The sequence below is a fragment of the Scomber scombrus genome, chromosome 13, assembly GCF_963691925.1.
Source record: "Scomber scombrus chromosome 13, fScoSco1.1, whole genome shotgun sequence".
NCBI classification, from domain to species: domain Eukaryota; kingdom Metazoa; phylum Chordata; class Actinopteri; order Scombriformes; family Scombridae; genus Scomber; species Scomber scombrus.
In genome coordinates, this window is record NC_084982.1 from 21,518,219 (window position 1) to 21,542,622 (window position 24,404).

At 40.9% G+C, this 24,404-nt stretch overlaps 1 protein-coding gene across 4 annotated transcripts in view; it reads left to right on the top strand.

Annotated features, from left to right (window-relative positions):
- myo1b (myosin IB) overlaps nt 1-22,971 on the top strand; it is a 60,072-nt gene extending 37,101 nt beyond the window's left edge. For 2 of the 4 annotated variants that reach the window (XM_062431135.1, XM_062431134.1), the window contains exons 8-30: nt 1,339-1,437; nt 2,404-2,507; nt 5,087-5,234; nt 6,004-6,122; nt 6,735-6,821; nt 6,954-7,019; nt 10,132-10,236; nt 12,097-12,159; nt 12,464-12,664; nt 12,979-13,205; nt 13,635-13,835; nt 14,796-14,889; nt 15,839-15,988; nt 16,127-16,195; nt 16,313-16,399; nt 18,817-18,903; nt 20,353-20,427; nt 20,607-20,741; nt 21,108-21,214; nt 21,318-21,450; nt 21,827-21,979; nt 22,562-22,692; nt 22,790-22,971. In XM_062431135.1, the coding sequence (XP_062287119.1) occupies nt 1,339-1,437; nt 2,404-2,507; nt 5,087-5,234; nt 6,004-6,122; nt 6,735-6,821; nt 6,954-7,019; nt 10,132-10,236; nt 12,097-12,159; nt 12,464-12,664; nt 12,979-13,205; nt 13,635-13,835; nt 14,796-14,889; nt 15,839-15,988; nt 16,127-16,195; nt 16,313-16,399; nt 18,817-18,903; nt 20,353-20,427; nt 20,607-20,741; nt 21,108-21,214; nt 21,318-21,450; nt 21,827-21,979; nt 22,562-22,692; nt 22,790-22,922 (2,774 nt within the window). In that variant the 3' untranslated portion in view covers nt 22,923-22,971. Of the gene's footprint in view, nt 1-1,338; nt 1,438-2,403; nt 2,508-5,086; nt 5,235-6,003; nt 6,123-6,734; nt 6,822-6,953; nt 7,020-10,131; nt 10,237-12,096; nt 12,160-12,463; nt 12,665-12,978; nt 13,206-13,634; nt 13,836-14,795; nt 14,890-15,838; nt 15,989-16,126; nt 16,196-16,312; nt 16,400-16,787; nt 16,875-17,838; nt 17,926-18,816; nt 18,904-20,352; nt 20,428-20,606; nt 20,742-21,107; nt 21,215-21,317; nt 21,451-21,826; nt 21,980-22,561; nt 22,693-22,789 lie in introns of all 4 variants that reach the window. The other 2 variants (XM_062431137.1, XM_062431136.1) reach the window with 2 other exon arrangements.
- The last annotated feature ends 1,433 nt before the right edge of the window (nt 22,972-24,404 follow it).

Consider the following 24,404-nt stretch of genomic DNA (forward strand, 5'->3'; position numbering starts at 1 on the left):
TGCTACAACTGAGAATAGATGTATAGATATAGTCAATTCTCAATAGCTTTGGTAATGAGTGAGTGCTAAGAATGTTTTGGCAGCCTGTGCCTTTAGTCAAAACATAACAGGATATTGTTTCCACATTGCTACTTTAATGTGTGTTTGCTTATCTAACAGAGATGGAACATGTTCTGAACAGAGCACACAATAAATGGCATTCAGGATGCTCTACTGCAGAAAATAGGAAGCAGTGGCCCTAAAAAGCAATAAAAATATGACTGAACAGTTTAGATGGAAACAAGGTGAAAGATTCTTTCAATGCCCTTCGGAGCAGAATAATCTGAAATTCTTCACCCCCCCCCTTACCCAGACCCCCTTGTGCTTTTGACAGAAAGGTGTCCGACAGCTATGTACATAAAGTGGCTCCTTAGTGTTTTTTTTACCTGTCTTCCTTTTTCATCGCAGCTCTGTATTGCTGTTGGCAGCCACGCTGTCCTGGGTGTTGTATATTATTGATGCGCTGGCTCTCTGACGGCCACTGATGTCATTCATGGCCAGTGAGTGCCACAGATTCACATTCAGCCTAATCCGCCATGAACTCTGACGACCCCAGGTCTCTGTACAGGGCTCTCTAGTGCTTGTAGCGTGTACACAGGAGCAGTAAAAAGTGGTACTTCTGTCCTCTCAGCACCCACTGACTGGATGAGTCACTTTTTTGAAGTGAAGTATAAAGATTGGGGAAGCCATTAGTGATTCATTTATGGCTAGAAATTTGATCATCTTTAAAATGGCAGAAAATGTGGATGTTTCTCCAAAATGTTCACTTCACCGTTACGTAAACTCTCAAGTCTCCTAAAATAAGCTGTTCTCTAACCAGAAAAATTGAATGCCATCATCCAGCCAATCTGGCAGTGAAGAGAATCTCAAGCAGCCTCAGTGGCTGAGCGCTGTAGTTGGTCTTTAATTAAATCATACTCGGCTTAATGCGGTGAACAGATGATGGTTCCCCTTTTAATCAGGTACTGTTGCACTTGGTCGGAAACCCAGGAGAAAAGCCTGACGTTTAATAGCTGCATGTGGTTTCTTTCTCATAGACATCCTGAAGCATGTATGCACACGTAAATAATTACCAACATTGACTTGGTCTCCATGGCAACTTAAATACATGGTTAGAAGCTATCTGAGCTCCATGCAGAAGTTGGGCATCCTCAAATACTTATTATAACAGGTCAGCCGCATATTCATTACTGAAGAAAACCCCACTGCACAAACATTTCCTGTGAGGACTATTGTTAGGGATGGACTTTTTGTCATCGTGTGTCATTGTTTCCTTTTTATTGTCCGTCGCCCTTTTAGATCTGCTGGAGAAGTCACGCGTGGTCAAACAGCCAAGAGGAGAGAGGAACTTCCACGTCTTTTATCAGCTGCTGTCTGGAGCCTCTGACGACACACTCAGTAAGTCGTATTAATACTGGGAATTGGAGTCGAACAGAAGCATCAGTGTGTGGGTTTTTTTATATACACACACAGCTGTGCACAGGAAGTAATAAATTAGAAATGAACCAAAACAGCAGTCGTGTCCACAGTAAACTTGCCTTTTAGCTCTTATTGTTTTGGCTTAGTTCACACCAGAAACAAAACCTGCAGTTTGAGTTACCTTATTGCTGGGTTTTGGGTTTCCCTAATTTTATTTATATCCAACTAACTGTAATCTGAAGCCGGCAACATGCCAGTCCTTGCGTAAAAATCTTTGTCAGACATAGCCTCTGCAGCTGGACGAACACATGGCTGATGCATTAAGGGTCCAGTCTTCCTGCTTAACAAACACAGCCGAGAACAAAGACCGGCCGTGAAACCTGTTCCCTCTATTTGCTTTTCTGTGGACAGGGGGCATTGTTTTATGTCCTGAGCACAGCAGAACAATGTAATGGTCACTCACCCCAGAGTACACACATCAGAGGGGGCTTGATTCAGCTGTAGTTAATGCAGCCACTAATGAAATCTGACACATGCACACACGAGAGGAATGGATTTCTTCGCTACTACATAGAGGGCTTTTAAAAGGGCTATTTGATCTTGCAGAATGATGCTCACAGCAGTAACCTTGTGAATGCGTACACTGTGGAGAAATTGTGTTTGAAGTGACAGTGGCCCGAGGGTTAGATAAATTTGTTTCAGGGTATCACCCATTTGAATCTTTGCACCATCATGTGCATTATTTAAAAGAATGTACTTCAAGGAAGCAGATTACATCATTTCAATATGGTGGTTTTTATCAGGCACCTCGCAGCTGTGAGTGTGTAGGTATGTAAATGCATCATCTTTCTGCTCACCCTTGCATTTAATGTAAATAATGGCCCTGAGCCAGCCTGCTCGACCAATTGTAGTTCAAATGGTAACCACATGGTTTGCGTGTCACAGAGAAGCTGAAGCTGGAGCGGGACTTCAGCAAGTACAACTACCTGAGCCTGGACTCAGCTGCTGTCAATGGGCTGGATGATGCAGCCAACTTCAGGACAGTCAGAGTGAGTACTGCCTGCATGTATGTACACATAATGATCAAATGTACTTGTATAGCACCTTTCAAAACCAATGTTACAAAGTGCTTTGCACACAGCGAGCAATTAAAACAGAGTTAACGGGATAAAATCAAATGGCACACCAGTAAAAAGCAATGTTACAGAGTGCCTTAGATAAACACAAGATAAAAATCTAAATTGCAGAGTATAAAACATAATAATAGGTCACGCATTAAAAACTGGGATTACTGATTAAAAATTCGTTTTAAGAAGTGACCTAAAAGAAGTTGGTGATTTGTGAGTCTGAGCTTCTCAGGCAGATTATTAAAGAGTTTATGTTCCCTGACAACAAATATATGATCCCCTCCAGTCTTAAATCTAGCCAGAAGGTTCACATGATTTTTAATTTTTTTTTTAAAGGATAGGTTCACAATTTTTCAAAGCTGTCTGAAAACAATAGACAGGTGCACAAATGAACACTGAAAGAGGTTTTGCTCCTCCTGTTCATACTGAGCATTAGAAGATCCCCTCCAAATGCGCTAAATATGTAAGTGATGGGGGACGAAATCCACAGTCCTTGTTTGGAGCAAAAAAAAATGTGTGGCTTCAGCTGTCTTCAATCAGTCTTTTTATTTAAAATAAAATCTATTTGTGGCTCGAGTGTTTTCCTGTTCAGCTGCAGTTGAAGAATAGTAACAAAAAGAAGGAATTTGGCACTTAAAAAAGAACAAACAGTAACAAACAGAAGTTTCATATTAGCTTCAAACTAACTTTTAAATACTTTTTTACACGGAAGGAGGACTGGATTTCATCCCCCGTCACTTCCACTGAAAGTGCGTCATGAAGGGATCTCTCAATGGCCAGTATGAACAGGTTGAATGATTACAGTAAGAAAAACGTGTCAGTGTGCATTTTAGCACCTGAATGCTGTTTTAGGACAGATTAAGAACCTATACTTTAATGTTATTAAACTATACCCATAATTTAGACCTAAACTGAATAATTTTCATAAGCACACCCTCAAATCACTCAAAGTATCCCACTTGAAACCTGAGAACTTGGTAGAGATGTTCTCTTATCTAAAATGCGCTGATAATAATTTTCTAAACCACCAAGTGATTCACGTTAATTACACACACACATCGCATGAGTACCGTATCGCTCCCCTGGCATTCAGCAGTGACTTTCTTTTGTTGCATCACGCCGAGTTAATCTAAATGCTGCACAGAGGGTAGAGGTAGAGGCGGTCTGATTTATTCTTATCTTCTGGACATAACAAACTAACTAGACTGTAGATAGTAAGATTGTGAAAACACTCCTCCCACATGTTGCAAAACCCTTTTTGAACTTTGAACCGAATTGAAAATGAACTAAAACCTGAATTTCAGGTTTGTATTTATTAAACAAGGGAAATTCCATGTGTACCATTTTCCGTAATAATATTTCAAAACAATGGATCAACTTTTAACAGCAGAGGGCAGGCAGGCAGGCAGGCAGAGTTTTTTTGGGGGGGTTGAAACCACATAAGAAAATTCACCTGCTTCCTTTTTTGAATAAAGTTGCACACATACACATGCAGGATCTTGTCCACATGTGCCACTCCTCCTTGTCCTTACCGATGGTGAGATATCGGATGTTGTGTCTATAAGAGACCCCTTCTACTACACTCAATTGTTATCAGTCCTGCTCCAGCACGCTTCACTCAGCTTCTGTAGAAGCTTTTACAGTCTGTGTTACAGTCTACTGTTCTCGTTTCCCTACATTTCACCACATCCTGCCTCTCATCCCCTCTCCTGTTGAATGTTTTTTTTTTTTTTTTTTTTTTTTTTTACAGTATTCCCCATACAGCTGCATTTCACCAGCGGAAACACACAAGGACATTTCCACTAAACAATGAGTTCCTCCACATGGCCTTCTCTCTTACAGCCAAAGATGGCCGCAATTTCTTCCCTACTCAAACATTTCAAGTTCTAGACGCGTGTTTCCACAAAAATAGAATTTGGACTAAAGAACCACAGTAAACTAGATTGTGGTTGTGGGTTTTTATAACACAATCATGTCAAGCACTTAACTTCATTGTCTGTTTTGTCAGCTCAGCAAGGGGAGTTGTCATATTTGGCACTTCAGTTCAAAACACTTTAATTATTACTTGTAGTTTTTTATGTATATATTGAGCTCATGTGTTTTTTGCATTTTCCTTTTGTTCATTCTCTTTTTTGTTAGTATATTGTGTAATGTTGTTCAAATGTACTGGTGCGATCTGGTTCATACATTTAATTGACTGGTGCAGCTTTGTCCTATTCAATATTGCACAAACTCATCTTAAGGTGTTGACTTCTTTAATAAGGTGGAATTTGTGCCTGCAGAAATGTTTGTGTAGAGCATGTACACACTCATTTGTCACGTTATCATGACAACACCAGTGTCAGTGCTGACAGATTGGAATAATAATGTTTCAGTCATATTCAACTGTTGTGTTTATACAGTCATAGGCAGCATCACAGTGCATTTATAGCTTAGTTCCTGTTTGCGGTTTTGTTGTGCATCTTATCAGTGACTCTCTCATTCCGTTTTTGCCCTCCCAGAATGCCATGCAGATCGTGGGCTTCATGGAGGACGAGGTGCAGTCGGTGCTGGAGCTGGTGGCTGCCGTGCTGAAGCTCGGTAACATTGAGTTCAAACCAGAGTCGCGCTGTAACGGCAACGACGAGAGCCGTGTCAAAGACAAAAACGGTGGGTTTGACGGACGACACACAGATAGCAAAAAGTCCCTTTTTACAACTATTTTTATTTTTATTTGATTGATTCAACAGCATTTTGAGAGCTACTGAGCTGTCTGGCTAATTAAGATTGAAAAGATAAATCAGACAAGCTTTATTTATAGTTTTTCTTTTTTTTTTTTTTTAAATGCAGTGTTATTATTATGCTACTTTGTGATGAATTTTACATATAAACCTTTTGGCCCAGTTGACCTGATGTTGAGCCACTGCCACCTATTGGCTACTTTTACTCTCCTCTCCTCTGCAGTCCTGCTCCCCACATATTTGTGTTTTATGATTTGCGTGACAAGAGCTGTGTTTATCATTCCCACAGCTGTTCTCTTTAGGCAAATATTGCATTTACATATTTCCTTCCAGGACGGTGTAATGATCCCCTGTCATCATCCTTACTGTCAATTTTGCTGGGAAAATACATCTGTGTTTTTATCATATGAATCACAGGCCTGCTTGTTGCAGCATGTTGCTCACTAATTCTTCAAAATTACTTTCTTTTGCCAATATGATTACTTTATTTTCAGGGCCTGATTAGATATTGGAATGCTCTATATTTAATACATTTCATTAAGCTAGAAAAAAGATCAGAATAAAGTGAGATGTTTGATGTTGGTATGTATGTGATAAAATGTTTATTTCAAGCAAGGGAGCACTTTTCAAGGGAATATACAGTTGGTGAGAAATAGAAATTGTTAATTGTCAGTGTTTTATTGTGTGACTTTCTGCAGATTTGAAGGAGATGTGTGAGCTGCTTGGGATCGAACAGTCAGTGCTGGAAAGAGCGTTCAGCTACCGCACAGTAGAAGCCAGATTGGAGAAAGTGTCCACTACCCTGAACGTGTCCCAGGTCAGAGGGAAAGTTACAGCTACAACCAAGCATTTCTGTTCATGCTTATGTTGACATTAGTGCACACACACACACACACACATACATACAGTGCATAGAAAGGGCCATTTTTTCCCCCTGACTTCCCCCACCGCCTGCCGACTCTCATCCATGTCAAGGCTACAAAAACCTCTCCATTATAGATGAGCAGTGTTCCTTCTGGAAATTCAAATGTAGGTCATATTTTAGAGGTTAGTGGGTTCACTCAGACTGTTAAGAAGTGTTCATATAATGCAGATGCTGTAAACACGGGCCCTCAGTCCAAAAGCAGAGGAGGAAACGATTCTGAGAATTAACCTCAGGATAACGTTACCACTGGTGGCTGCACTCCGTTGATGGTGTCCTTTAATCTTCACTGTGTATGTGTTTGTGAAGTTTTTCCCCCCCCCCCCCAAAATATTGACTTGCTGGAAATTCAAGCAATAACTAAAGATTTATTCCAGAGCCCTGTTATTTAGGTCTGCATAAAAGAAAAAGTACACACTTTTTAGTTAGTGTAAATGAATTTGATGCGCTTTCTCTCAGTTGCTTCATTTTCACTTTCATCAGGAATTTTGTGTGTTTACTTTACAGGCCTACTACGCCCGTGATGCCCTTTCCAAAAATCTCTACAGTCGTCTGTTTAGCTGGCTAGTTACAAGGATCAACGAAAGCATAAAAGTAAGCGATGTCAACAATTTCAGTTCTTTCAGTTGATTTAATCAATTTTTCTGTTATTTTTCAATTTCTTTTCATGCCAGTAAACCACCATCCTACTCTATTTCTAAAACTGCCAATATTTTCTCCCTGCAGGCACAAGGTAAAACTCGCCACAAGGTCATGGGTGTGCTGGACATCTATGGCTTTGAGATATTTGAGGTAAGAAAAAAGACAGATCAAACTCTGATAAGCCATGAGGCGAGGACAGAATTTGACCACCCAAACATTTTTTATCACATTTTAAAAGGAAGTCGCTCCATGCTGTTTGCACATGTGCTGACGTACCTGTGAGGAGCTTATCAACCAGAACTGAGTCGATAAAACTGCATTCACATCAGATTAGTTCAGCTTTATTGCTCCCAGGGGTGAAATTATTTTTTGTGACGAGGTAATTGCAACATTAAAAATCAACATTTCACAATAGAAAACGGCCTGAACGTCTTACTGACTGAACTTATCAATACACACTTATCACAGAATCATAAACATGTTACGGACACAATGTCATGACATTGCAAATTAAATAGTAAATCGTGGATACTTTAGCAGTGTTGCCAACCACATAGATATGAAACACAACACAAAAACAGTCAAGTGGACCAATGTTTTGATATATGTTATATCATGTTTGATCTGAGTATTATGTTAATTACACAGCAACTGATGCAGCATATGCCATTTGAGCATTTGAGTTTGGTTTAGGTGCATGTAAATGAGTATGTGCATGCAAATACATGTGCGAGAGTTTGAGTGCACTGAAGTGGAGATGGAATAAATGCCCTATTGCTCGATGCCCCCCCCCCCCCCCCCCCCCCAACCACCACCACCCCCATATGTTCATGTCTTTCTCACATCCCTGCTTTGTTCACTCCACTCACTCTCAAGTCCTCCCTCTCCTCTGACTGTTGTATTGTGTCTTGGTCACCAGGATGGAGTAAGTAACACCAGCCTGTTTGCTGTGCCAGTGTGCATGCTGTGATCTAAACACTCCGCGTTCTTAATTCAGCTCCTCATCAAAGACATTTCAGGGGCTCCTGGTGCGCAGCGAAGCCACGAGGCTGAAAAGATGCTAAAGACACCTTTGCATCACTGGAATCAGGGCATACACATAACTAACATTAATGCAGTCTAATACAGCAGCCTTGCAATAAATGAAAAGGTGAGATAATATTCAGCTCCTGTTGATCTTGAGAGGTTTTTCTAATAAATGTCCATCCAGTTTAAAATAAAGGATGGATTTATTGTAGCTGCTGCATTTGACTGTATTAGTTTCAGCTATGTGGGTGTTTCTAATAAACAGTGTGTGAGTGTATTGCTGTTGATACTTCAGATGTTTAGGTTGCTTATTAACTTATTAATCAACTATATTCAGAACAGTACAGGAATCAATTTCTTAATGTGTTTCTGACAACTTTATAATGCATACTATATTCATTATCGGTTTGCCATAATAATAGATATGATATTTAGCATACATTCAGAGAAATCCCATTGAGATTCTTGTATGTATTTGTAAAAGCATTTAGGACCGGTGCTTCGTCTAAGTGTGGCAACTGTATTTAATCAGTTTTTGTTGATGTTCGGTTATAAAAGCTTAATGTTAAATGTAGGGACTTTCCCCTACCTTGTGACAAGTGATTTATACTTTTGAGAAATGATCCCATTGTCTTCAAATGTAGTTTTAAGATGGTTACTTCCTTTAGCTGATGTAAACTGTTGGCCATAAAACAGTAAAGTGTCATATTTCAGCCTGGTGTCTGCTGCCACTTGTGTGTACACATGTGTCTATATGCTTTTAAGTGTGTGTGTGTGTGTGTGTGTGTGTGTGTGTGTGTGTGTGTGTGTGTGTGTGTGTGTGTGTGTGTGTGTGTGTGTGTGTGTGTGTGTGTGTGTGTGTGTGTGTGTGTGTGTGTGTGTGTGTGTGTGTGTGTGTGTGTGTGTGTGTGTGTGTGTGTGTGTGTGTGTGTGTGTGTGTGTGTGTGTGTGTGTGTGTGTGTGTGTGTGTGTGTGTGTGTGTAAAGGGTGAAGGTGACTCTGGGGTTTCTCAGAAAAAAGGGGAAATGACTCACAAAATTAATAACTGATCTTCTTATGGCTGTGTCCCATTTCCTGGTCACTGACAAACCTCAATGTGACCTTCACTTTACAAGCTCTCAGACTAAACACGCTACTCTAACAGCCTTAGTGTCCTTAGCAAATAAATGCTAACCTAACCCTGCACACAATAAGACCATCTGCCAAGAAGCATGACTCAGCTGTCAATGGGTCATAATTGACAACAATAATAATTGAGTAATGTTGGGAGTAAAAGGTTTTCAATTGGTTAACACTCCGTCAATGTTTAATGAGCCGTATGACAGTTCACAGGAACTTTTTTCCTGATAAAGCTTTATCATAAAAGTTCATCAGCGTACAACAGCAAGATTTACTGCTATCAGTTGTCCGCCATTCAGATTGATGAACTGTGTGTTCAGTAATGGCTGTCAAAGTAATAAGGTAGCATATCATCCAGCAGAAGACGAGAGCTGCAGGTTATAGTTTATTCTGACTTGATTAAAGCTGGTATTACATCAGATTCAGATGTATGGCCTTATTTAAAATGTAAACCTTGTACCTACAGCACAAAAAAAAAGATAAGAGTATGTAGGCAGATGTGATTTAAGAATTCACTGCATTGAGACTTTTGTTCTAACAGAATGTAACATAAGAAGCTGTGCCAGTCTAATGCATGACCAGTTTCAATTATAACTGAGTTCAAAAATATTTCCATAAGAGTTAGAATCACTGAAGATGTAGAAAAATGTCTCCTCTGCTCCAGAGCTGGTTCAAAATCTGGATTGAATGCTGGACCGCAGATGGTCTCCCAAATGGTCTTCACATCTGTAAACATAAGTTCTCCTCAGTGACCTGCTGCACACAAACTGATCTCTTTAATTAGTAGCAAGTTGGACAAAGAGGTGAAAGAGTTCATGAAAGCTTCAGTCAGCTAAGAGAAGAGTTGCAGAAAAATGAAATGTACTGTAGGGCTTAAAAAAGGAACATTTAAGATTTAAGACAACCTATGAAGATGAGTTTCATAATTGAAGTGGATTGTGAAGAACACTAGAAATGACCAAGCTTAGAAATTTAACAGATATGGCAAAATTCTAGTTTCCATTTGACTCAAAATAACATAAAACAACACAAAGTTCAGGCAACTTCAGGATTCAACCTATTAATTAACGATAGCTTAAATTAATCAGTATTTTTCCTCCTGCGTCTGCTCCCACAGGACAACAGCTTTGAGCAGTTCATCATCAACTACTGCAACGAGAAGCTGCAGCAGATCTTCATCGAGCTGACCCTGCGCGAGGAGCAGGAGGAGTACATTCGAGAGGTACGTTTGTATACTCGCATTCATACATTAAGCGCAGTAGACATGGAGTGCACACTTTGATAAATTGCCTATCAAGCCCACCCCGTAACCCCCGTATCACTTTGTCACCTGCAACTGTGCGTTTACATCGTTCAACATGTCGGCACTCAATTTGTTGTGCTGACAGTTCATCGTTGTAGGCCCCTGGTCATGTCACTCATCTGTTTAACCTCTTGTGCTATTATGGCCAAATTTGCATTCTTGCCCTTGACCCAAAGGCATTTCTAATTCATATATGTCTTTATATCCCGTCTTCGTCGTCCACCACACACAGTTTACCCACTCTCCGTCTCCTTCTACTGATCGTCTGCGACGGAAGTGATCCCTCACTCCAGCAAGAGTAAACACTCCCCGTTGTGGGCCTTTAAGCTCTGTTTGTTTTTAAAGCTCTATGAGTTTGAGTGCTGCAGCGGTGACCCCCACACCCCTTCCCTACTAACACCACCACCAATGATATTCCGCTTCTGGCCTCCATCCAGTATACTGCATGGGAAAATACCACAGAGGCCTGGAGAAAAGAGGGGAGGTCCACCAATCAGGAATTTGGCTGATCACCCATCAGTTTTAGCCACACCTTCTCTGCACCCTCCCCCTCAAAATATCCGTCACATTGCTTACATCAGCTGAAGCTATGTTCCCAACCCATTAGGAGCTGGGAATTACATCTCGACAGTGTGGAGATTTTTTTCTTTTTCAAGGACCAGGGGCCTTTTTTTTCTTTTCTTTTTTTTAAGGGGTTGTATGGAAAATGTTTTTCTACCCAGAAAGACTTGATGTTCTGTCCTCACTCAGAGACAGACAATAGCAGAGAAAGAGGACAAAACATCAACCCAGGAAATACAAATACGACCACGCATAACACTGAATTCATACTCATTTAAAAGAATTAGACAAAATATGTGAATATCTAAAATCAGTGCTATTTGTCTAGACTTGGTATAACATCAACTTATAACAATGCAAAACTCATTAGGATTCAGTATAGAGAGAGAAACACATTGGAGATAAATACGAAGCTGCTCTCTAGCCAGTCAGACAGACCTTTTGTTTTCTATTGTCAAAGACAGACTGTGAAACAAACAACATCTTCCTTTGTCCATTTGCCAGACAGACTTGCTAAAAGTCACTTTGGTGGCTCATTTGGCACATGCTGTAGATGTTTTGATAACTGTATAATTGTGCAAACCCATCACCAGTGGAATGAATGTCCAGCACTGATTCTTCATCATTGTTACTGTGGAATCTAGCTTGTTGTTGCATTGTAAATACGTTTTTTCTCTGTGCGAGGCATCGTTGGCTTCAAATGACACATTTCCCAAGTAATAGGAACAGAAATGTCTGTGTTTTGTTTTTTTTGTGTTCCTAAATTATCATGTATTTTTATTTCCTGGATTAGATTACATGCATTTGCAACAAGAAAGGATGTCTCAAACATAATGGAACCAGAGTACACCCATGAAAATGAGCTGTTTAACAACTCTGGCTGTCTAAATGAGTGGCATCATTTGTAGCCTCTTCAGATGAGCTTCATAAGGTTGGAAGGAAGTCATAGTATATATTTTGCCATCCAGTACTTTTAATTCTGGCTCATGAAGGGTTCAGAGCTCTGTGGAGCACTGCTGTGTAGACTACAGAACTTGCAGAGCTAATTATGAGATCAACTTTAATTAGGTAACTGTCTGTCTGTTAGATGTGTGACCAGGCAGCTTCAAGATTGTTATCACACACCCACCTCTGCGTGGGTCTAGCTAACATGGGAAAAATGTCTTTTTAGCTCCCGTAAACCCATTTTATCTTTGACCTTAATTTCTTTTGTTACAGGGCATTGAATGGCACAACATTGAATATTTCAACAATGCTGTTATCTGCGACCTCATTGAGAATGTAAGTCAGTGTCCCACTCCCGAGAAACCACACAAACCAACTCAGTATGAATGCACATTTTGTGTCTGCCAATGTGAATTGAAAGTAGTCATTAAGAGAAGCATGATTATTTTAGTATTTTGACCCAGGTAAAAAAAAAGAATAAATAATTACATTTGTTGCACTTTACATAAAATTGTCTCTCAGTGGTCAAAAGCCTATTTTTTTTAAAAAGTGATGATGCTACATTTAAAATTCAGTATTGAACAGTTTATTACTGTGAATTTAAACCACCTTTCATGTCTGCACATCTTGCTCTGCCCAGAATCAAAACGGCATCTTGGCCATGTTAGACGAGGAGTGCCTGCGGCCTGGAACAGTCACTGATGAGACCTTTCTGGACAAGCTGAACACCATCTGTGCTGAACACCAGCACTTTGAGAGCCGCCTCAGCAAGAATTCAAAGTTCCTCACTGACCACAGCCTGCCACATAATTGCTTCCGCATCCAGCACTACGCTGGCAAGGTACCGGACCAGATTCTACATCAAATGATTAACAACTAAACGGCATTTCATCTGAAAATTCTTAAAGTATGCACAGTAATGTGAATGCAAAAAAAAACAAAGAAACACTGTAGAGATTAGAGTCATACTATGATTGTAATATTCATGATGCAGAAATGGGCATCAGCAAACTGAAGCATCACAAAACGAGTATAATACTTGGTATGTTCTCAGTATGCATAATTTAAACTTTTTGCTCAGTCATGCTTCTTTTCATGAATGAATAAAAAGACAATTCATTTTAGTAATTTAGTGTTTTTCGTCTGTGCGTCAAGGTGCTGTACCGCGCTGAGGGCTTTGTAGATAAAAACAACGACCTGTTATACCGGGACCTGTCACAAGCCATGTACAAGGCCACCCACAGCCTCATCAAACAGCTGTTCCCTGAAGGCAACCCAGCCAAAGTGAATCTGAAGAGACCACCAACTGCTGGATTCCAGTTCAAAGCATCAGTGGGGACGCTGATGAGGAACCTGCAGACCAAGAACCCAAACTACATCCGGTAATAAATACCAAGAGAATATCAGTTATCGGGTCAAACTATGATATTATGAGTATGTTGTGTGTGTGTGTGTGTGAGACCGACATTTTCTGTGATTGTTTAGAAACGTTGGTTCCAAAATTCAAAATTAGCACTTTCAAAACCCCAATTAAACCCTAATTCTGCTATTTTGACTGCATGATTATTTTACATATTTGTATGATCATTATGAGTAAAAACAATGTATAATTCCCCCAAAACAGTCTTTTTTATGCTAGTCTTGTTATTGACATCAGCAACCACACTGTGACATAATAAGTTTTTTGAAGTGCTTCTGCTTCAAGATTCAAGATAAACTGGAAAAAACCTAGCTGGCCCATATCTGATTTTTAAATACAAGGATGTTATCAGATCATGACAACAGTCTAACCATCTCATTTCATTGCTCAGGTGCATCAAACCCAATGACAAGAAGGCATCCCACATCTTCACCGAGTCTCTGGTCTGCCATCAGTTACGTTACCTGGGCCTGATGGAGAACGTCCGTGTGAGGAGGGCAGGTTATGCCTTCCGCCAGGCCTATGAGCCCTGCCTGGAGCGCTATAAAATGCTCTGCAAGAAGACCTGGCCCCATTGGAGAGGGCCTGCCAGGTAATGGCTATGTTTACTATGAAGCAGTTAGAAGGCAAGTGGAGCAGAGGGAGGGGAGGGAGGGGGGGGGGGGGGGGGGGGGGGCTTGTCACTGGGATGTTGCCAAAACAAATCCTACCAAGGTTTTTGGTGAGAAAATTGTGACACTGAAAGCTGAGACACACTCCCAGGTGTTTTTAACTGAGGCACTGAACCTCAAGCTACTCCCAATGGACCGACTGTGACCAGCGCTAATAGGTTGTAGCTGGAGCGGTCAGCTCCCAGGTGGGATTGTGGGGAGCGTGTGAATGTGAAGCAGGTTGTTACTGGAAAATAGCTCAGATGACTTTCCCTGGACAAACCAAGAGTTTTCAGCTGAATCTAAGACTAATTTCCCCAGCAGACTAACATGTTTGTCTTCTAGGTTAATAATCAGTGTTTGCCTTTTACGAATATAACTTCATTATCACATGCACATATTTAGTTATATGCACACAACACGTGAAAGTCCTCTTAGCCTCCTCTAAGAAACTAGCAGCAGTTTTTGTCACATCCCACTTATTCATCATTGACAATTCCCCCTGAACCACAGCATGTTGAGACATTTCATCCTTATCTGTCTCCTCCGTTCCATATCAGCCAGACTTTCAGGTTTCATCCACTGTGCTGGTAAAAGCACTGATTGCTATCTTGTGCTGTTCAGTCATCCGTCAGTGCTTTGTGTGGTTTCCTTATGCCCTCCTCCCACATGTTTCTCTCGATAGTTTGCTTTCTTCTTTAATCATTCTTAGTGCATTTCCTAAACTCTTTGTAATCCATGCTGTTCTAATCTGTTCTCTCCTTCATTTGCGCCCAGTTGGTTTCCAAATTCTTATCACTGCTTCTATACAGTTGTGCTTGTGTTTTTTAATGACCACCTTGAACCTTGAAGTGTGAAAGATGTTTTAGATGACCTTTTTTTATTCCTCTGGCTTCCCACAGAGAAGGAGTAGAGGTACTGATGACCGACCTCCAGGTCTCAGGTGAAGAGTTCTCCTACGGTCGCTCCAAAATCTTCATCAGGAACCCAAGAACGGTAGAAAACTCACATTAAAACACAAATAAAGCTTGTATCCTTAAAGTTTTGTTTTCCCAGTTGTGTATCGGTGTGTATTCTGGTAGATCAAGCTGTGTTTAAATGTTTAAAGGTTGAATCCAGTGTTCTCAACGGCCCTGTTTTCTCACAGTAAGATGTTTGTGAAGCAGGGTGGGCTGTACATCGAGCCCCCAGTTCAGCAATTAGCATGCAACCACCACTCTGAAAACACATGGTTTCACTTATCCATCCCATCTAACATGGGAAATGAGCGTCTTTACTCAGCGCTTGTAGGCTCCTCAACTGTTCAAGCCTGCAGCATTTGTGAGGACCTTCTCCCCACCCTGCAGAAGACCAAACAAAGCTTGGAATAACATGATCTCATAGTGGGAGAATTTTTTTCCCCCTCTAATTGCTTTCTCTGTCTGATCAACTTATCTCCCTTTAATATATCTGCCAGCTGCAAAAGCATTAAATAGAGTAGATTTTAATCCATATTCTCAGACCATATTTCTTTTGGCTGTTAATCCAATGTAGCCACACCTCTTGTTTAATTATTATCAATGTTTTGAGAAGTTCTTGTCAGAAAACAAAGCACAATGAGACCTAGCCTAAACCAATGTGGCATCTTATGTTTAATTAGACACAACTGAGTAAATTCAGGTTAATGTGCAGAGTTTACAGCATGATAATAAATGATGATGATGAATTGTGAGGTCATTTTTTTATTGTCTTACTGTAAGCCCAAGCAGTAAATGGTTAATTTTTTACCCTGCAGAAAGAGATGATTGGACTTTGTTCTTTATCACTGAATCAATATTTGCTCTGATAAATCCCAAGATGGTATTGTAGATGTTAAAAAGACTTCCTCGAAGAGAATTGGGTTTTGATACCTCCCTCCACTGTGTGTAAGGGCGCTGTCTCATTTTCTCTGTCCTCTTCTCTGCAGCTCTTCTTCTTGGAAGAGAGGAGGAGGCAATGCCTACAAGATCTGGCCACACTCATTCAGAAGATCTACCGTGGCTGGAAGTGCCGCAGCCATTTCTTGCTGCTTAAAAAGAGTCAGATTGTGGTGGCAGCGTGGTACCGCCGATATGCAGTGAGTCTCTTGAGGAGTTAAATAAAAAATTCCACACCCAGCAAGAACTGGAAAGACAAATAATTGATAAAATATTAAGTAAAGCAAGATGCCTTAAGTGTCGTTAATATTCTATCTACCCTCTTTTTCATCTCCCAGCAACAAAAGAAATACCAGAAGATCAAGAGTGCCACCACTGTGGTGCAGTCCTACACCAGAGGATGGCAGGTACGCATCTCGTGTTGTATTCTTATTGTTTAGAATAACATGTTTCAAGAAGCTGTGCATAAATCATGACAGAAACAACATTTAAAAATGTCTACTTGCTTGTTATATTTCCTCCAGGCACGCAAACTCCTGAGAGAGCTGAAATATCAGAAGAGATGCGAAGAGGCAGCGACCACCATCGCAGCCTACTGGCACGGCACCCAGGTACTGAAGCATTCTAGTATAGGATATCATAGAGTGAGGAGCTTACCTCGACAGAGCTTTAGCCCGGCTTTGATACATAGGCTTTTTATTCACGTTGCAAAAAAAAAAAAGAGCGCCCTTGAAGACTTAACAGTTTCCTATATAAATCTTCAACTCATGCAATGCTCCTGCTAATGGCCCAACTTTAATATAAAAACTATGATCCTTTCTAAAAATCTATGCTTGGTGTTATATCTGCTGTATCCCTTTAAATTCTGCCTCTTTTGGTGATCACACAACTGCCACTTCTCTCTTTATTTATTTTTTACCCCTCCACTCCTTTTTTCGCTTTCCTTTCTCGATTCTTTTTCACAACCTGTCTTACCTAACGCCCACCACAACCCACCAGGCTCGGATGGAGCTGAGACGTCTAAAACAAGAAGCGCGGAATAAACATGCTGTGACAGTAATTTGGGCATACTGGCAGGGAACCAAGGTATTTCAACCCAGCTGTAGTGTGTCGCTGTCCCAGCTGTCTTGTCATCCCTGTTCGTCGTATCCCATCCCATTTCACTGAGAGTGCCTAATAGAGTAGCAGCCCCACTGAATTAACCCCAATCCCGGCCCTTATGTTATCCACTAGCCTGAATATTGTGCCTGATTGTCGTTTGTTTTGTTTTCTGTTTTGTAGCCATTACTGTACATATAGGATTGTCTTGAAAGTTTCCAGACTGACATGTAGATGTTGTTTAGTTTGTTTTTCAGTCATAGGCATATGCAACCAAAATGATCTTTAAAAGTAGCCACAATCAGATCCTTTTAACATGGCTCACATATTTTTGATCTCTCAGTAAACTGAGTAAACCGCCAACAAAACACAGAGAAGCTCTTGTGAATAAGCATTAATAATGACAGTATGATGGCTCAAGTGTGTGTGTAATCACAGCCACTTTGACTTGTAGTCTGTATGTATTAACATACCATTATTCTATCAGCACTCACATTATCATTTCAGATATCTTTTGTTTGTTGTCGATAATCATTTATTTCAAGGTCTCATGTCCTGCTGATAACTCAAATCAGTCTCATTAAAAATAGCATTTAAGATTGTTCTGGGTCCTATGAGAACTTTGCTCTTTGCAATCAAGTTTTTTTTAGTTTTTTTTATTGGGCAACATTGTTATAAAGCTCTAGATATTATTAATTCAGCTTGTCTAGCCAATGAATTAATGTCCCTCAAACGCATGACCGTATATATGCAGAAGCAGAAAACATGAGCACCACTCAACTCGCATGCTGTTAAAAAACACCGTGTCCCATCTCTTGACGTCTTTTGTTGTCTTTCGTCAGTGTTTCATCATAACGTTTATTCACTCCTACTCAATACCTCACCGGGGACAATTAACTTTTGATTTTCATTGAAATTAACCTCCTCCACAACTGCCACCGCTTTTCATCAGGCTCGGACGGAGCTGCGTCAGCTGAAGGAGGAGGCGAGGAATAAACATGCCGTATCGGTCATTTGGGCCGGCTGGCAGGGCACCAAGGTATTTGGGAAGCCTGTTGACTTGACTTGCCGTGACTTGCCGCCTCCATCGATCCCCTTACTCCCCATTCCCTCCTCTCATCCCCCCCGAAAAACATATCCATCAGTCTGCACACCCCATTCTAAACATTACGTTTATGCTGCAAGGACCCTTTCACATACCGACCGCTGGATTGAGTCTTACTAATAGAACTAAAACAGTTGTTGTTGCAGGTGTGTGTGTGTGTGTGTGTGTGTGTGTGTGTGTGTGTGTGTGTGTGTGTGCCAGATGATATTGTAATCTTGGTAATGTAAGGACTAGTTAATTTCATTGAAGATGCAATCACACACACACATCATACAGGTCTCTTCCAGGTCATGTTTTGAATATGTTTTCAGCTTCTTCATCCAAGGTCCATGCCTCAGCACTGCATGCTGCCTGCTCTCCCAGCACGACCTCCTCCTCCTCCTCGTGTAGTTAATGCATGTTTTCTCCTCGCCTTGCAGTACTGTTTGTACTGTCAGTACTTTTTTTAGATGGAACTGTTTGGATCCTTTGAAGTGACCTCTGCTGCCTGAGTTGTGACTTTTGCTCTTCTCCCGTTTCACTCAAAGTTCCACTAAAACGCTCCAAGTCTGTTTCCCTTACAGAGGCTCCCCTGATAAATGCTCATGTGACCCACAGTGTCATATTCGTTGCTGGAGGCTGGAGTAGAAGAGCTGTACTTATACAGCCTCTTGATGGCCATACGGGGCTTGTGTGCTGTGTGTTTGTGTGTGTGTGTTGGTGTGTGTGTATGTGTGGTTGATGTTTGCTCACCTCAGGCAAAAGAATGTCTCCCTCTTCTTTCTCTCACCTTCTCCTGCTAATTTTTTCCCGCTCCTTGTCTCCTCCCGCCCACCCCCTGAACAGGCTCGCAGGGAGCTGAGGAGGCTGAAGGAAGAAGCCAGGCGTAAGCACGCTGTCGCTGTGATTTGGGCCTACTGGCAGGGACTCAAGGTACCTACCAGCCCCACAGCGAAGCCATCACCAAGTCTACCACCTACTCAACACCCCTGACCCTCCTCATCCTCCACAACCATCTATGTACTCATTTCAGGAAGCCAGTCTCTGCCTAGCACAGCGATCACGCTTAATTCATTATGACATTGTTTCCAACTGTGTGCAGCTTTCAACACAAACATCCCAGAGGCTAAAGACATCACAAAACAAGTTATTACACGTGTTTATCAGTAAATCAGTTACGTCAACTTTTGTTGAAACTTGCCAGCTAAATATTCCCACCATCAACACAGTAAAAAAAGGTGTCTATAATCAACACTGAACTACACTTTTACAAAGTTTTGTAATAGCATGGACAGATTTACATTTACATTATTTACATCAGAGTGAAGAATTAGTCTTCTTGCTACAATATTTCCCCTACTTTTGCTTCTATATGGAAAGCCTAATTCCCTTGCTTTCATTTGTTGTTCTTGTGGGACTCACAGGACTTGTAGTCCTTGAACATTTACCCCTGCACCACCCATGTGGCTCAGAGAAATATAATTAGTGCAATAACTATAATCTCGTACATCAAAAGACCATTTGCAGTCTATCCAGGTGGTAGTTTTAACTTTATTTGCAGAGGTTTTGAGACTTCTTCCACCTCTGAGCTCAGTGCTCAAACTTTGAAAACCTATATAATAATGTCCTGGATACTCTTAAACAGTTATCATTAGAAAACTCTGACTAGAGGATACAAATGTGATACAGTCAAACAGTTTGTTCTGTAAGTCTAAACATCCTCCTGTAATTCTATAGTTTAGATAAAGAGACTTATTTTTAGGAACAGATGATTTTTCCCCTTTTTGTTTTTGTTGTTTAAAGCTACAGTTTTAAACCAACACCCTGACTGACATGGCAGAGGCTGTCTCTCTCTCATCTGTCCTTTTCTGAATGTCTTACTCTGTCCTGTTTATCTGTGCAACTAACCTCATTCAAAGCATCACTGTTTTTCTATCCAACCGTATTTGTTTCATCTGTTATTTCTGGTTTATAAAGTATGTGTGTCTGACTCGTTGGTGATTGTGTCTCGTGTCTGCCTGGGCATTTGTCGCAGTGTTAATCTTTTCATCATTTTAATTGACCATCCTGCACCTCACACTGCACAGTGCACCTGTTCACAACTCACTTTGTGCAATTAAAGTCCGCATGATGGTCATGTGTCATAACCATCATTGAGTTTTCAGTAATTAATTTGGAGCAGTCGTTGTAATTGTAATTAATTTCTGCAGCTTGGAGCTAAGTCTGCCTGTTCCACGTGTTCGATGTTTGTGACTAACCACATGTCTGTTGTTCTAGTGTGCTGTTTGTGCATATCAGTGTATTCCTTTTCTTTCTCGCGTCACGTCAAAATAACAGATGACGATAAGAGTTTGACAGTTTTTCACTCATTTGCTGTAACAGGTTCGCAGAGAATACAGAAAATTCTTCAGAGCGAATGCAGGCAGAAAGATCTATGACTTCACCATCCAGAGGATTGTAAGTGGAACTTGAATATTTACTTGAAAGTTTAATTGAATAAATGTAAATACTGAAAACAGTGATGGATGTGTGAAGAAATAATGTTTTTTGTTGTTGTTGTTTTTTCAATATTCAGTAAAATCTAAGTAACCCTTACATTCAGAGAAATCCAACTTTCCTTGTTTCTGTTTTTCTAGATGCAAAAATACTTCCTGGGCCTGAAGAGCAACTTGCCCTCCATGTCACCCATCGACAAGAACTGGCCTTCCAGGCCTTACCACTTCCTGGATGGAGTCCACAAAGAGCTCCGGAGAATCTTCCATCTCTGGAGGGTCGGTCACAAATAACCTGTCATTTCCTGATTCATACAGTCCAAGTTAATATTGTCTTTACCTGGTAGACGGATGTGTAGCAGAATAATTTCAGTCATAGACTTTTCATATCATTAAACTCATGATATGAAACAACAACATACAGTAGTTGTACTAGAATCTCAGGTTGTAACAACCTGTCACAAAAGTAGTCAAATCATGAATGTCTAGCAGCAGTGATCCCATCAATAATTGATCAAATACATACACACAATTAGATGAGCTATGCATCACAAGATCCATGGAATACAACAGAAAATACCAGACATGCATGCAAATCATATTAACAAGTATCCCCGTATGTGAACTTTTCGTTTGTGTTTTCAGTGCAAGAAATACAGGAGCTCTTTCACAGCAGAGAGGAAGGCAGTGTTTGAAGAGAAGCTGGAGGCGAGCGAGATCTTCAAGGATAAAAAGGCTCTCTACCCGAGCAGGTACCCGAAACTCACCGGAGCAGAGTGATGTTTATTTCATGGTATAGGTGTGTTAGCGTAATATGTGTGGGGAAATGGCTCACTTCTCTGCGTTTTATCTCAGCGTGAGCCAGCCCTTCAAAGGAGACTACCTTGAGATCAGCAAGAACCCCAAGTACCAGAAACTCAACAGCGCTGTGGAGGAGAAGGTTCTGCTGGCTGACGTGGTCAACAAGATTAACAGGGCCAACGGCAAGGTAAGAAAGATCGCCGACACCGCAGTATTCACTTTCCATGCAGTGAACTGTCAGAAAATATATGCTGCGATTACATTGTGACCTGCTGTTAAGAGGCTCGCTGCAGTTTTTCGGCACAAGCCTTGTTCAGCAGAAAACTATTAAGTTGTTTTGATGTGTATTTCACCCAGCTGTACAACAATCTGATATTCTTTTGACATCCTAACAGCTTGACATTATATTTGCCTCAGCAGATAGCAGACATTTTGGGATAGGACTATTACTTTTTTATACTTATCCCTGCCCTAGAAAAAAAAAACACTTTCAGGCCTTTGCCCTGATGTTAAGGTGAGGCAATTTAACAGAATGGATAAACAGCATCTGCTCTCGTTTGCAGGGTACGGCTCGGATCTTCCTGCTGACTAAGAACAGTGTCGTCCTCGCTGACCAGAAGACAGGCCAGGTGAAAGCCAGCGTCCCTCTTCCGGACCTCACTAGCGTGTCTGTCAGCACACAGAGCGATGGCTTCTTTGCTCTCAAACTGAAAGAGGTGAGGGAGACGTGTTGTGATTTATAGTTGTAATGGAGTGATGATTCAAATAGAGTTAAAGGAATAGTCTGACAATTTGTGTAATACACTTATTCCCTTTTTTGCCAGGAGCTAGATGGGAAGATCAATACCACTCTCTGTGCAAAACTGTGGGGCCAGAGGAAGGGTTTAGCTGAGCTTAGCGTAAAGACTGAAACAGCTAGTCTAGCTGTGTCCAAAGTTAAATAAACATCCCCTGCAACACCTCTAAAGCTTCATTAATTAATACCTATCTGGTTATGTAATCTGCATTAAGCATAGGAGTGGTATCGTAAGAGTCTATCAATCTTCTCATCTAAATGTGAATTTCCCAAAATATCAAACTATTCCTTTAAGGTCTGCCTTGACACTAATGTTGTTAAATGGTTAGTTGTGCATGTGCCTCAGTAGATTTAAATATCTATACTACTAAAGTGAAAAGTGACACTAGACAACATTCTGGGCATATATATCTTAACAATGGAAGTGAGTCTGTAGTTTTTTACCTGTTTGTGACTGCATGCATGCAAAGATTTTGATGCAAGTTTCTTTATTTTCCTGTAGGGTTCAGCCTCGGCCGTCAAAGGGGACTTCCTACTCAGCAGTGAGCATCTGATTGAGATCATCACCAAACTCCACCACATCGGCTCCACAGCTGCAGACAGGGAGCGGCTCAATGTCGACATCTCAGATGAGTAAGAGAGCATGCAGAGATTCATCCAGTTTACGGCTTGAAAGATGCAATAAAATTCTTCCACTTGGATTGTGCTTAATGACGTTTCTGTGTGACAGGTTTCTGGTGCAGTTCAAGCAGGACAAAGTGTGCGTCAAATTCATCCAGGGAGTCCCCAAGAACGGAAACAACGTGTGCTGCAAGCGCAAGAACAACCGTTTGCTGGAGGTGTCAGTGCCCGCAACAGCATAGTGCTTCCCCTTCAACAACTCTCCAGTGCTGTTCTTGAGTGCTCAGACTGGGCGCGTTTAAACACCGAACTACCACCCACTCCGAAAACTCTGGTCTCAAGAACCGTTACCCCAGTGCCCACAGTGGGCCCAAAAATGACAGTTATTTGAGCTTATTGTTTTTTATTTGTTTTTCTTCAGTCTCTTCTTATCAGAGTTGCCATGGCACCATTATAGCTGTAATCACGTGCCACCTTTTTTTTTGGCAAAGAAAGCCCTTATCTGGGTTGCATATGCCACAGAAATTTGGTGAAATCTTTTACTGGTGTTTTGTAAAACTGGGGTAAAGAGTTGAAGATGGATGAAAAAAAAAGGATCTCTGGGGCACGAGAGATTTCTGTATACCAATGGTGATGTTGATAATGATTGTTCTGCCTGTATATTGATTTAGTCTTTGGTGATAATGTTATTGTAAGAGCGTTGTGACAAGCTCCAGCCTCAACTGGCCTCGACTCATCCATTTTTAAGCAGATCTGTCTTAAAATGCGAGATGGACGGGGAACTTTTTGGTCTTGGCTTGTCAGAATCAGAATTAGTGTCTCTGAAGAGCTTAATATACTGCACTTGTTTTCACCTCGGTGTAACCAAAAGATGACGACCTGAAAATGAATCTGATTGTATGTTGTATTATTTTCTATATTTTTTTTTTTTCTGACAAAAAAAAAGAACGCACAGCGGGCAGTTGAGAAGTCAAATGTAATTTGCTAGATTATTGTAAAACCACTTTTTCTGTATCCGCAATTCCTATGTGCCAATTGAACAGGTCCCATGATTTGTCACGTGTCGGTGTACAAATACGGACATAGAAAATCGATATAGGTGATGGACCCTGTTCAGTTACTGTTATTGACAATACGTTTGCCAACAAAACTCTTTGAAAAGGGGTGGGGGGGGCATATCAACCTGTAGTGGCAGATTCTTGTCAACCTTGACAGCACTGCACGTGATCAATTTCCATTTTCCCCATTAGCACAGCACAGTACAGTTTGTAGATCATTTCCAAGCTTTATTTAATCTACAAAGAGTTATCGTAATCTGAATCCGATGTTTTACAGAGGCGGTAATATGTTGAATGTCATGTATGCAAGAAGGCCCTCTTTCATTGTGTGGGACTTGATTAAGGATACTGACAAAGGCAATGTAGACATTCCAGTGGAAGTATAACCGACCACAATACGCAAAGGTACCCAGACCTTCTGTAATGTCCTCACCCCATTTTAAAGCTTTATTTCTCTGGTGCAAAGTGAAACCCTTGACATTGATATTTCTTTTGCGTGCAATAAATGTTTTTTTTCTCCTCTTGATTATGCTATTCATGGGCTAAACAGTAGTGACAACCAATAGCAGTAGCCCACACAAGCTGTACATAGGCTTTAGGCTGTAGCCCTGGCATGGACAAAGGGTTTCTTTAGTATCCTAACTTTAAATGCTGTGTTTATGAAAT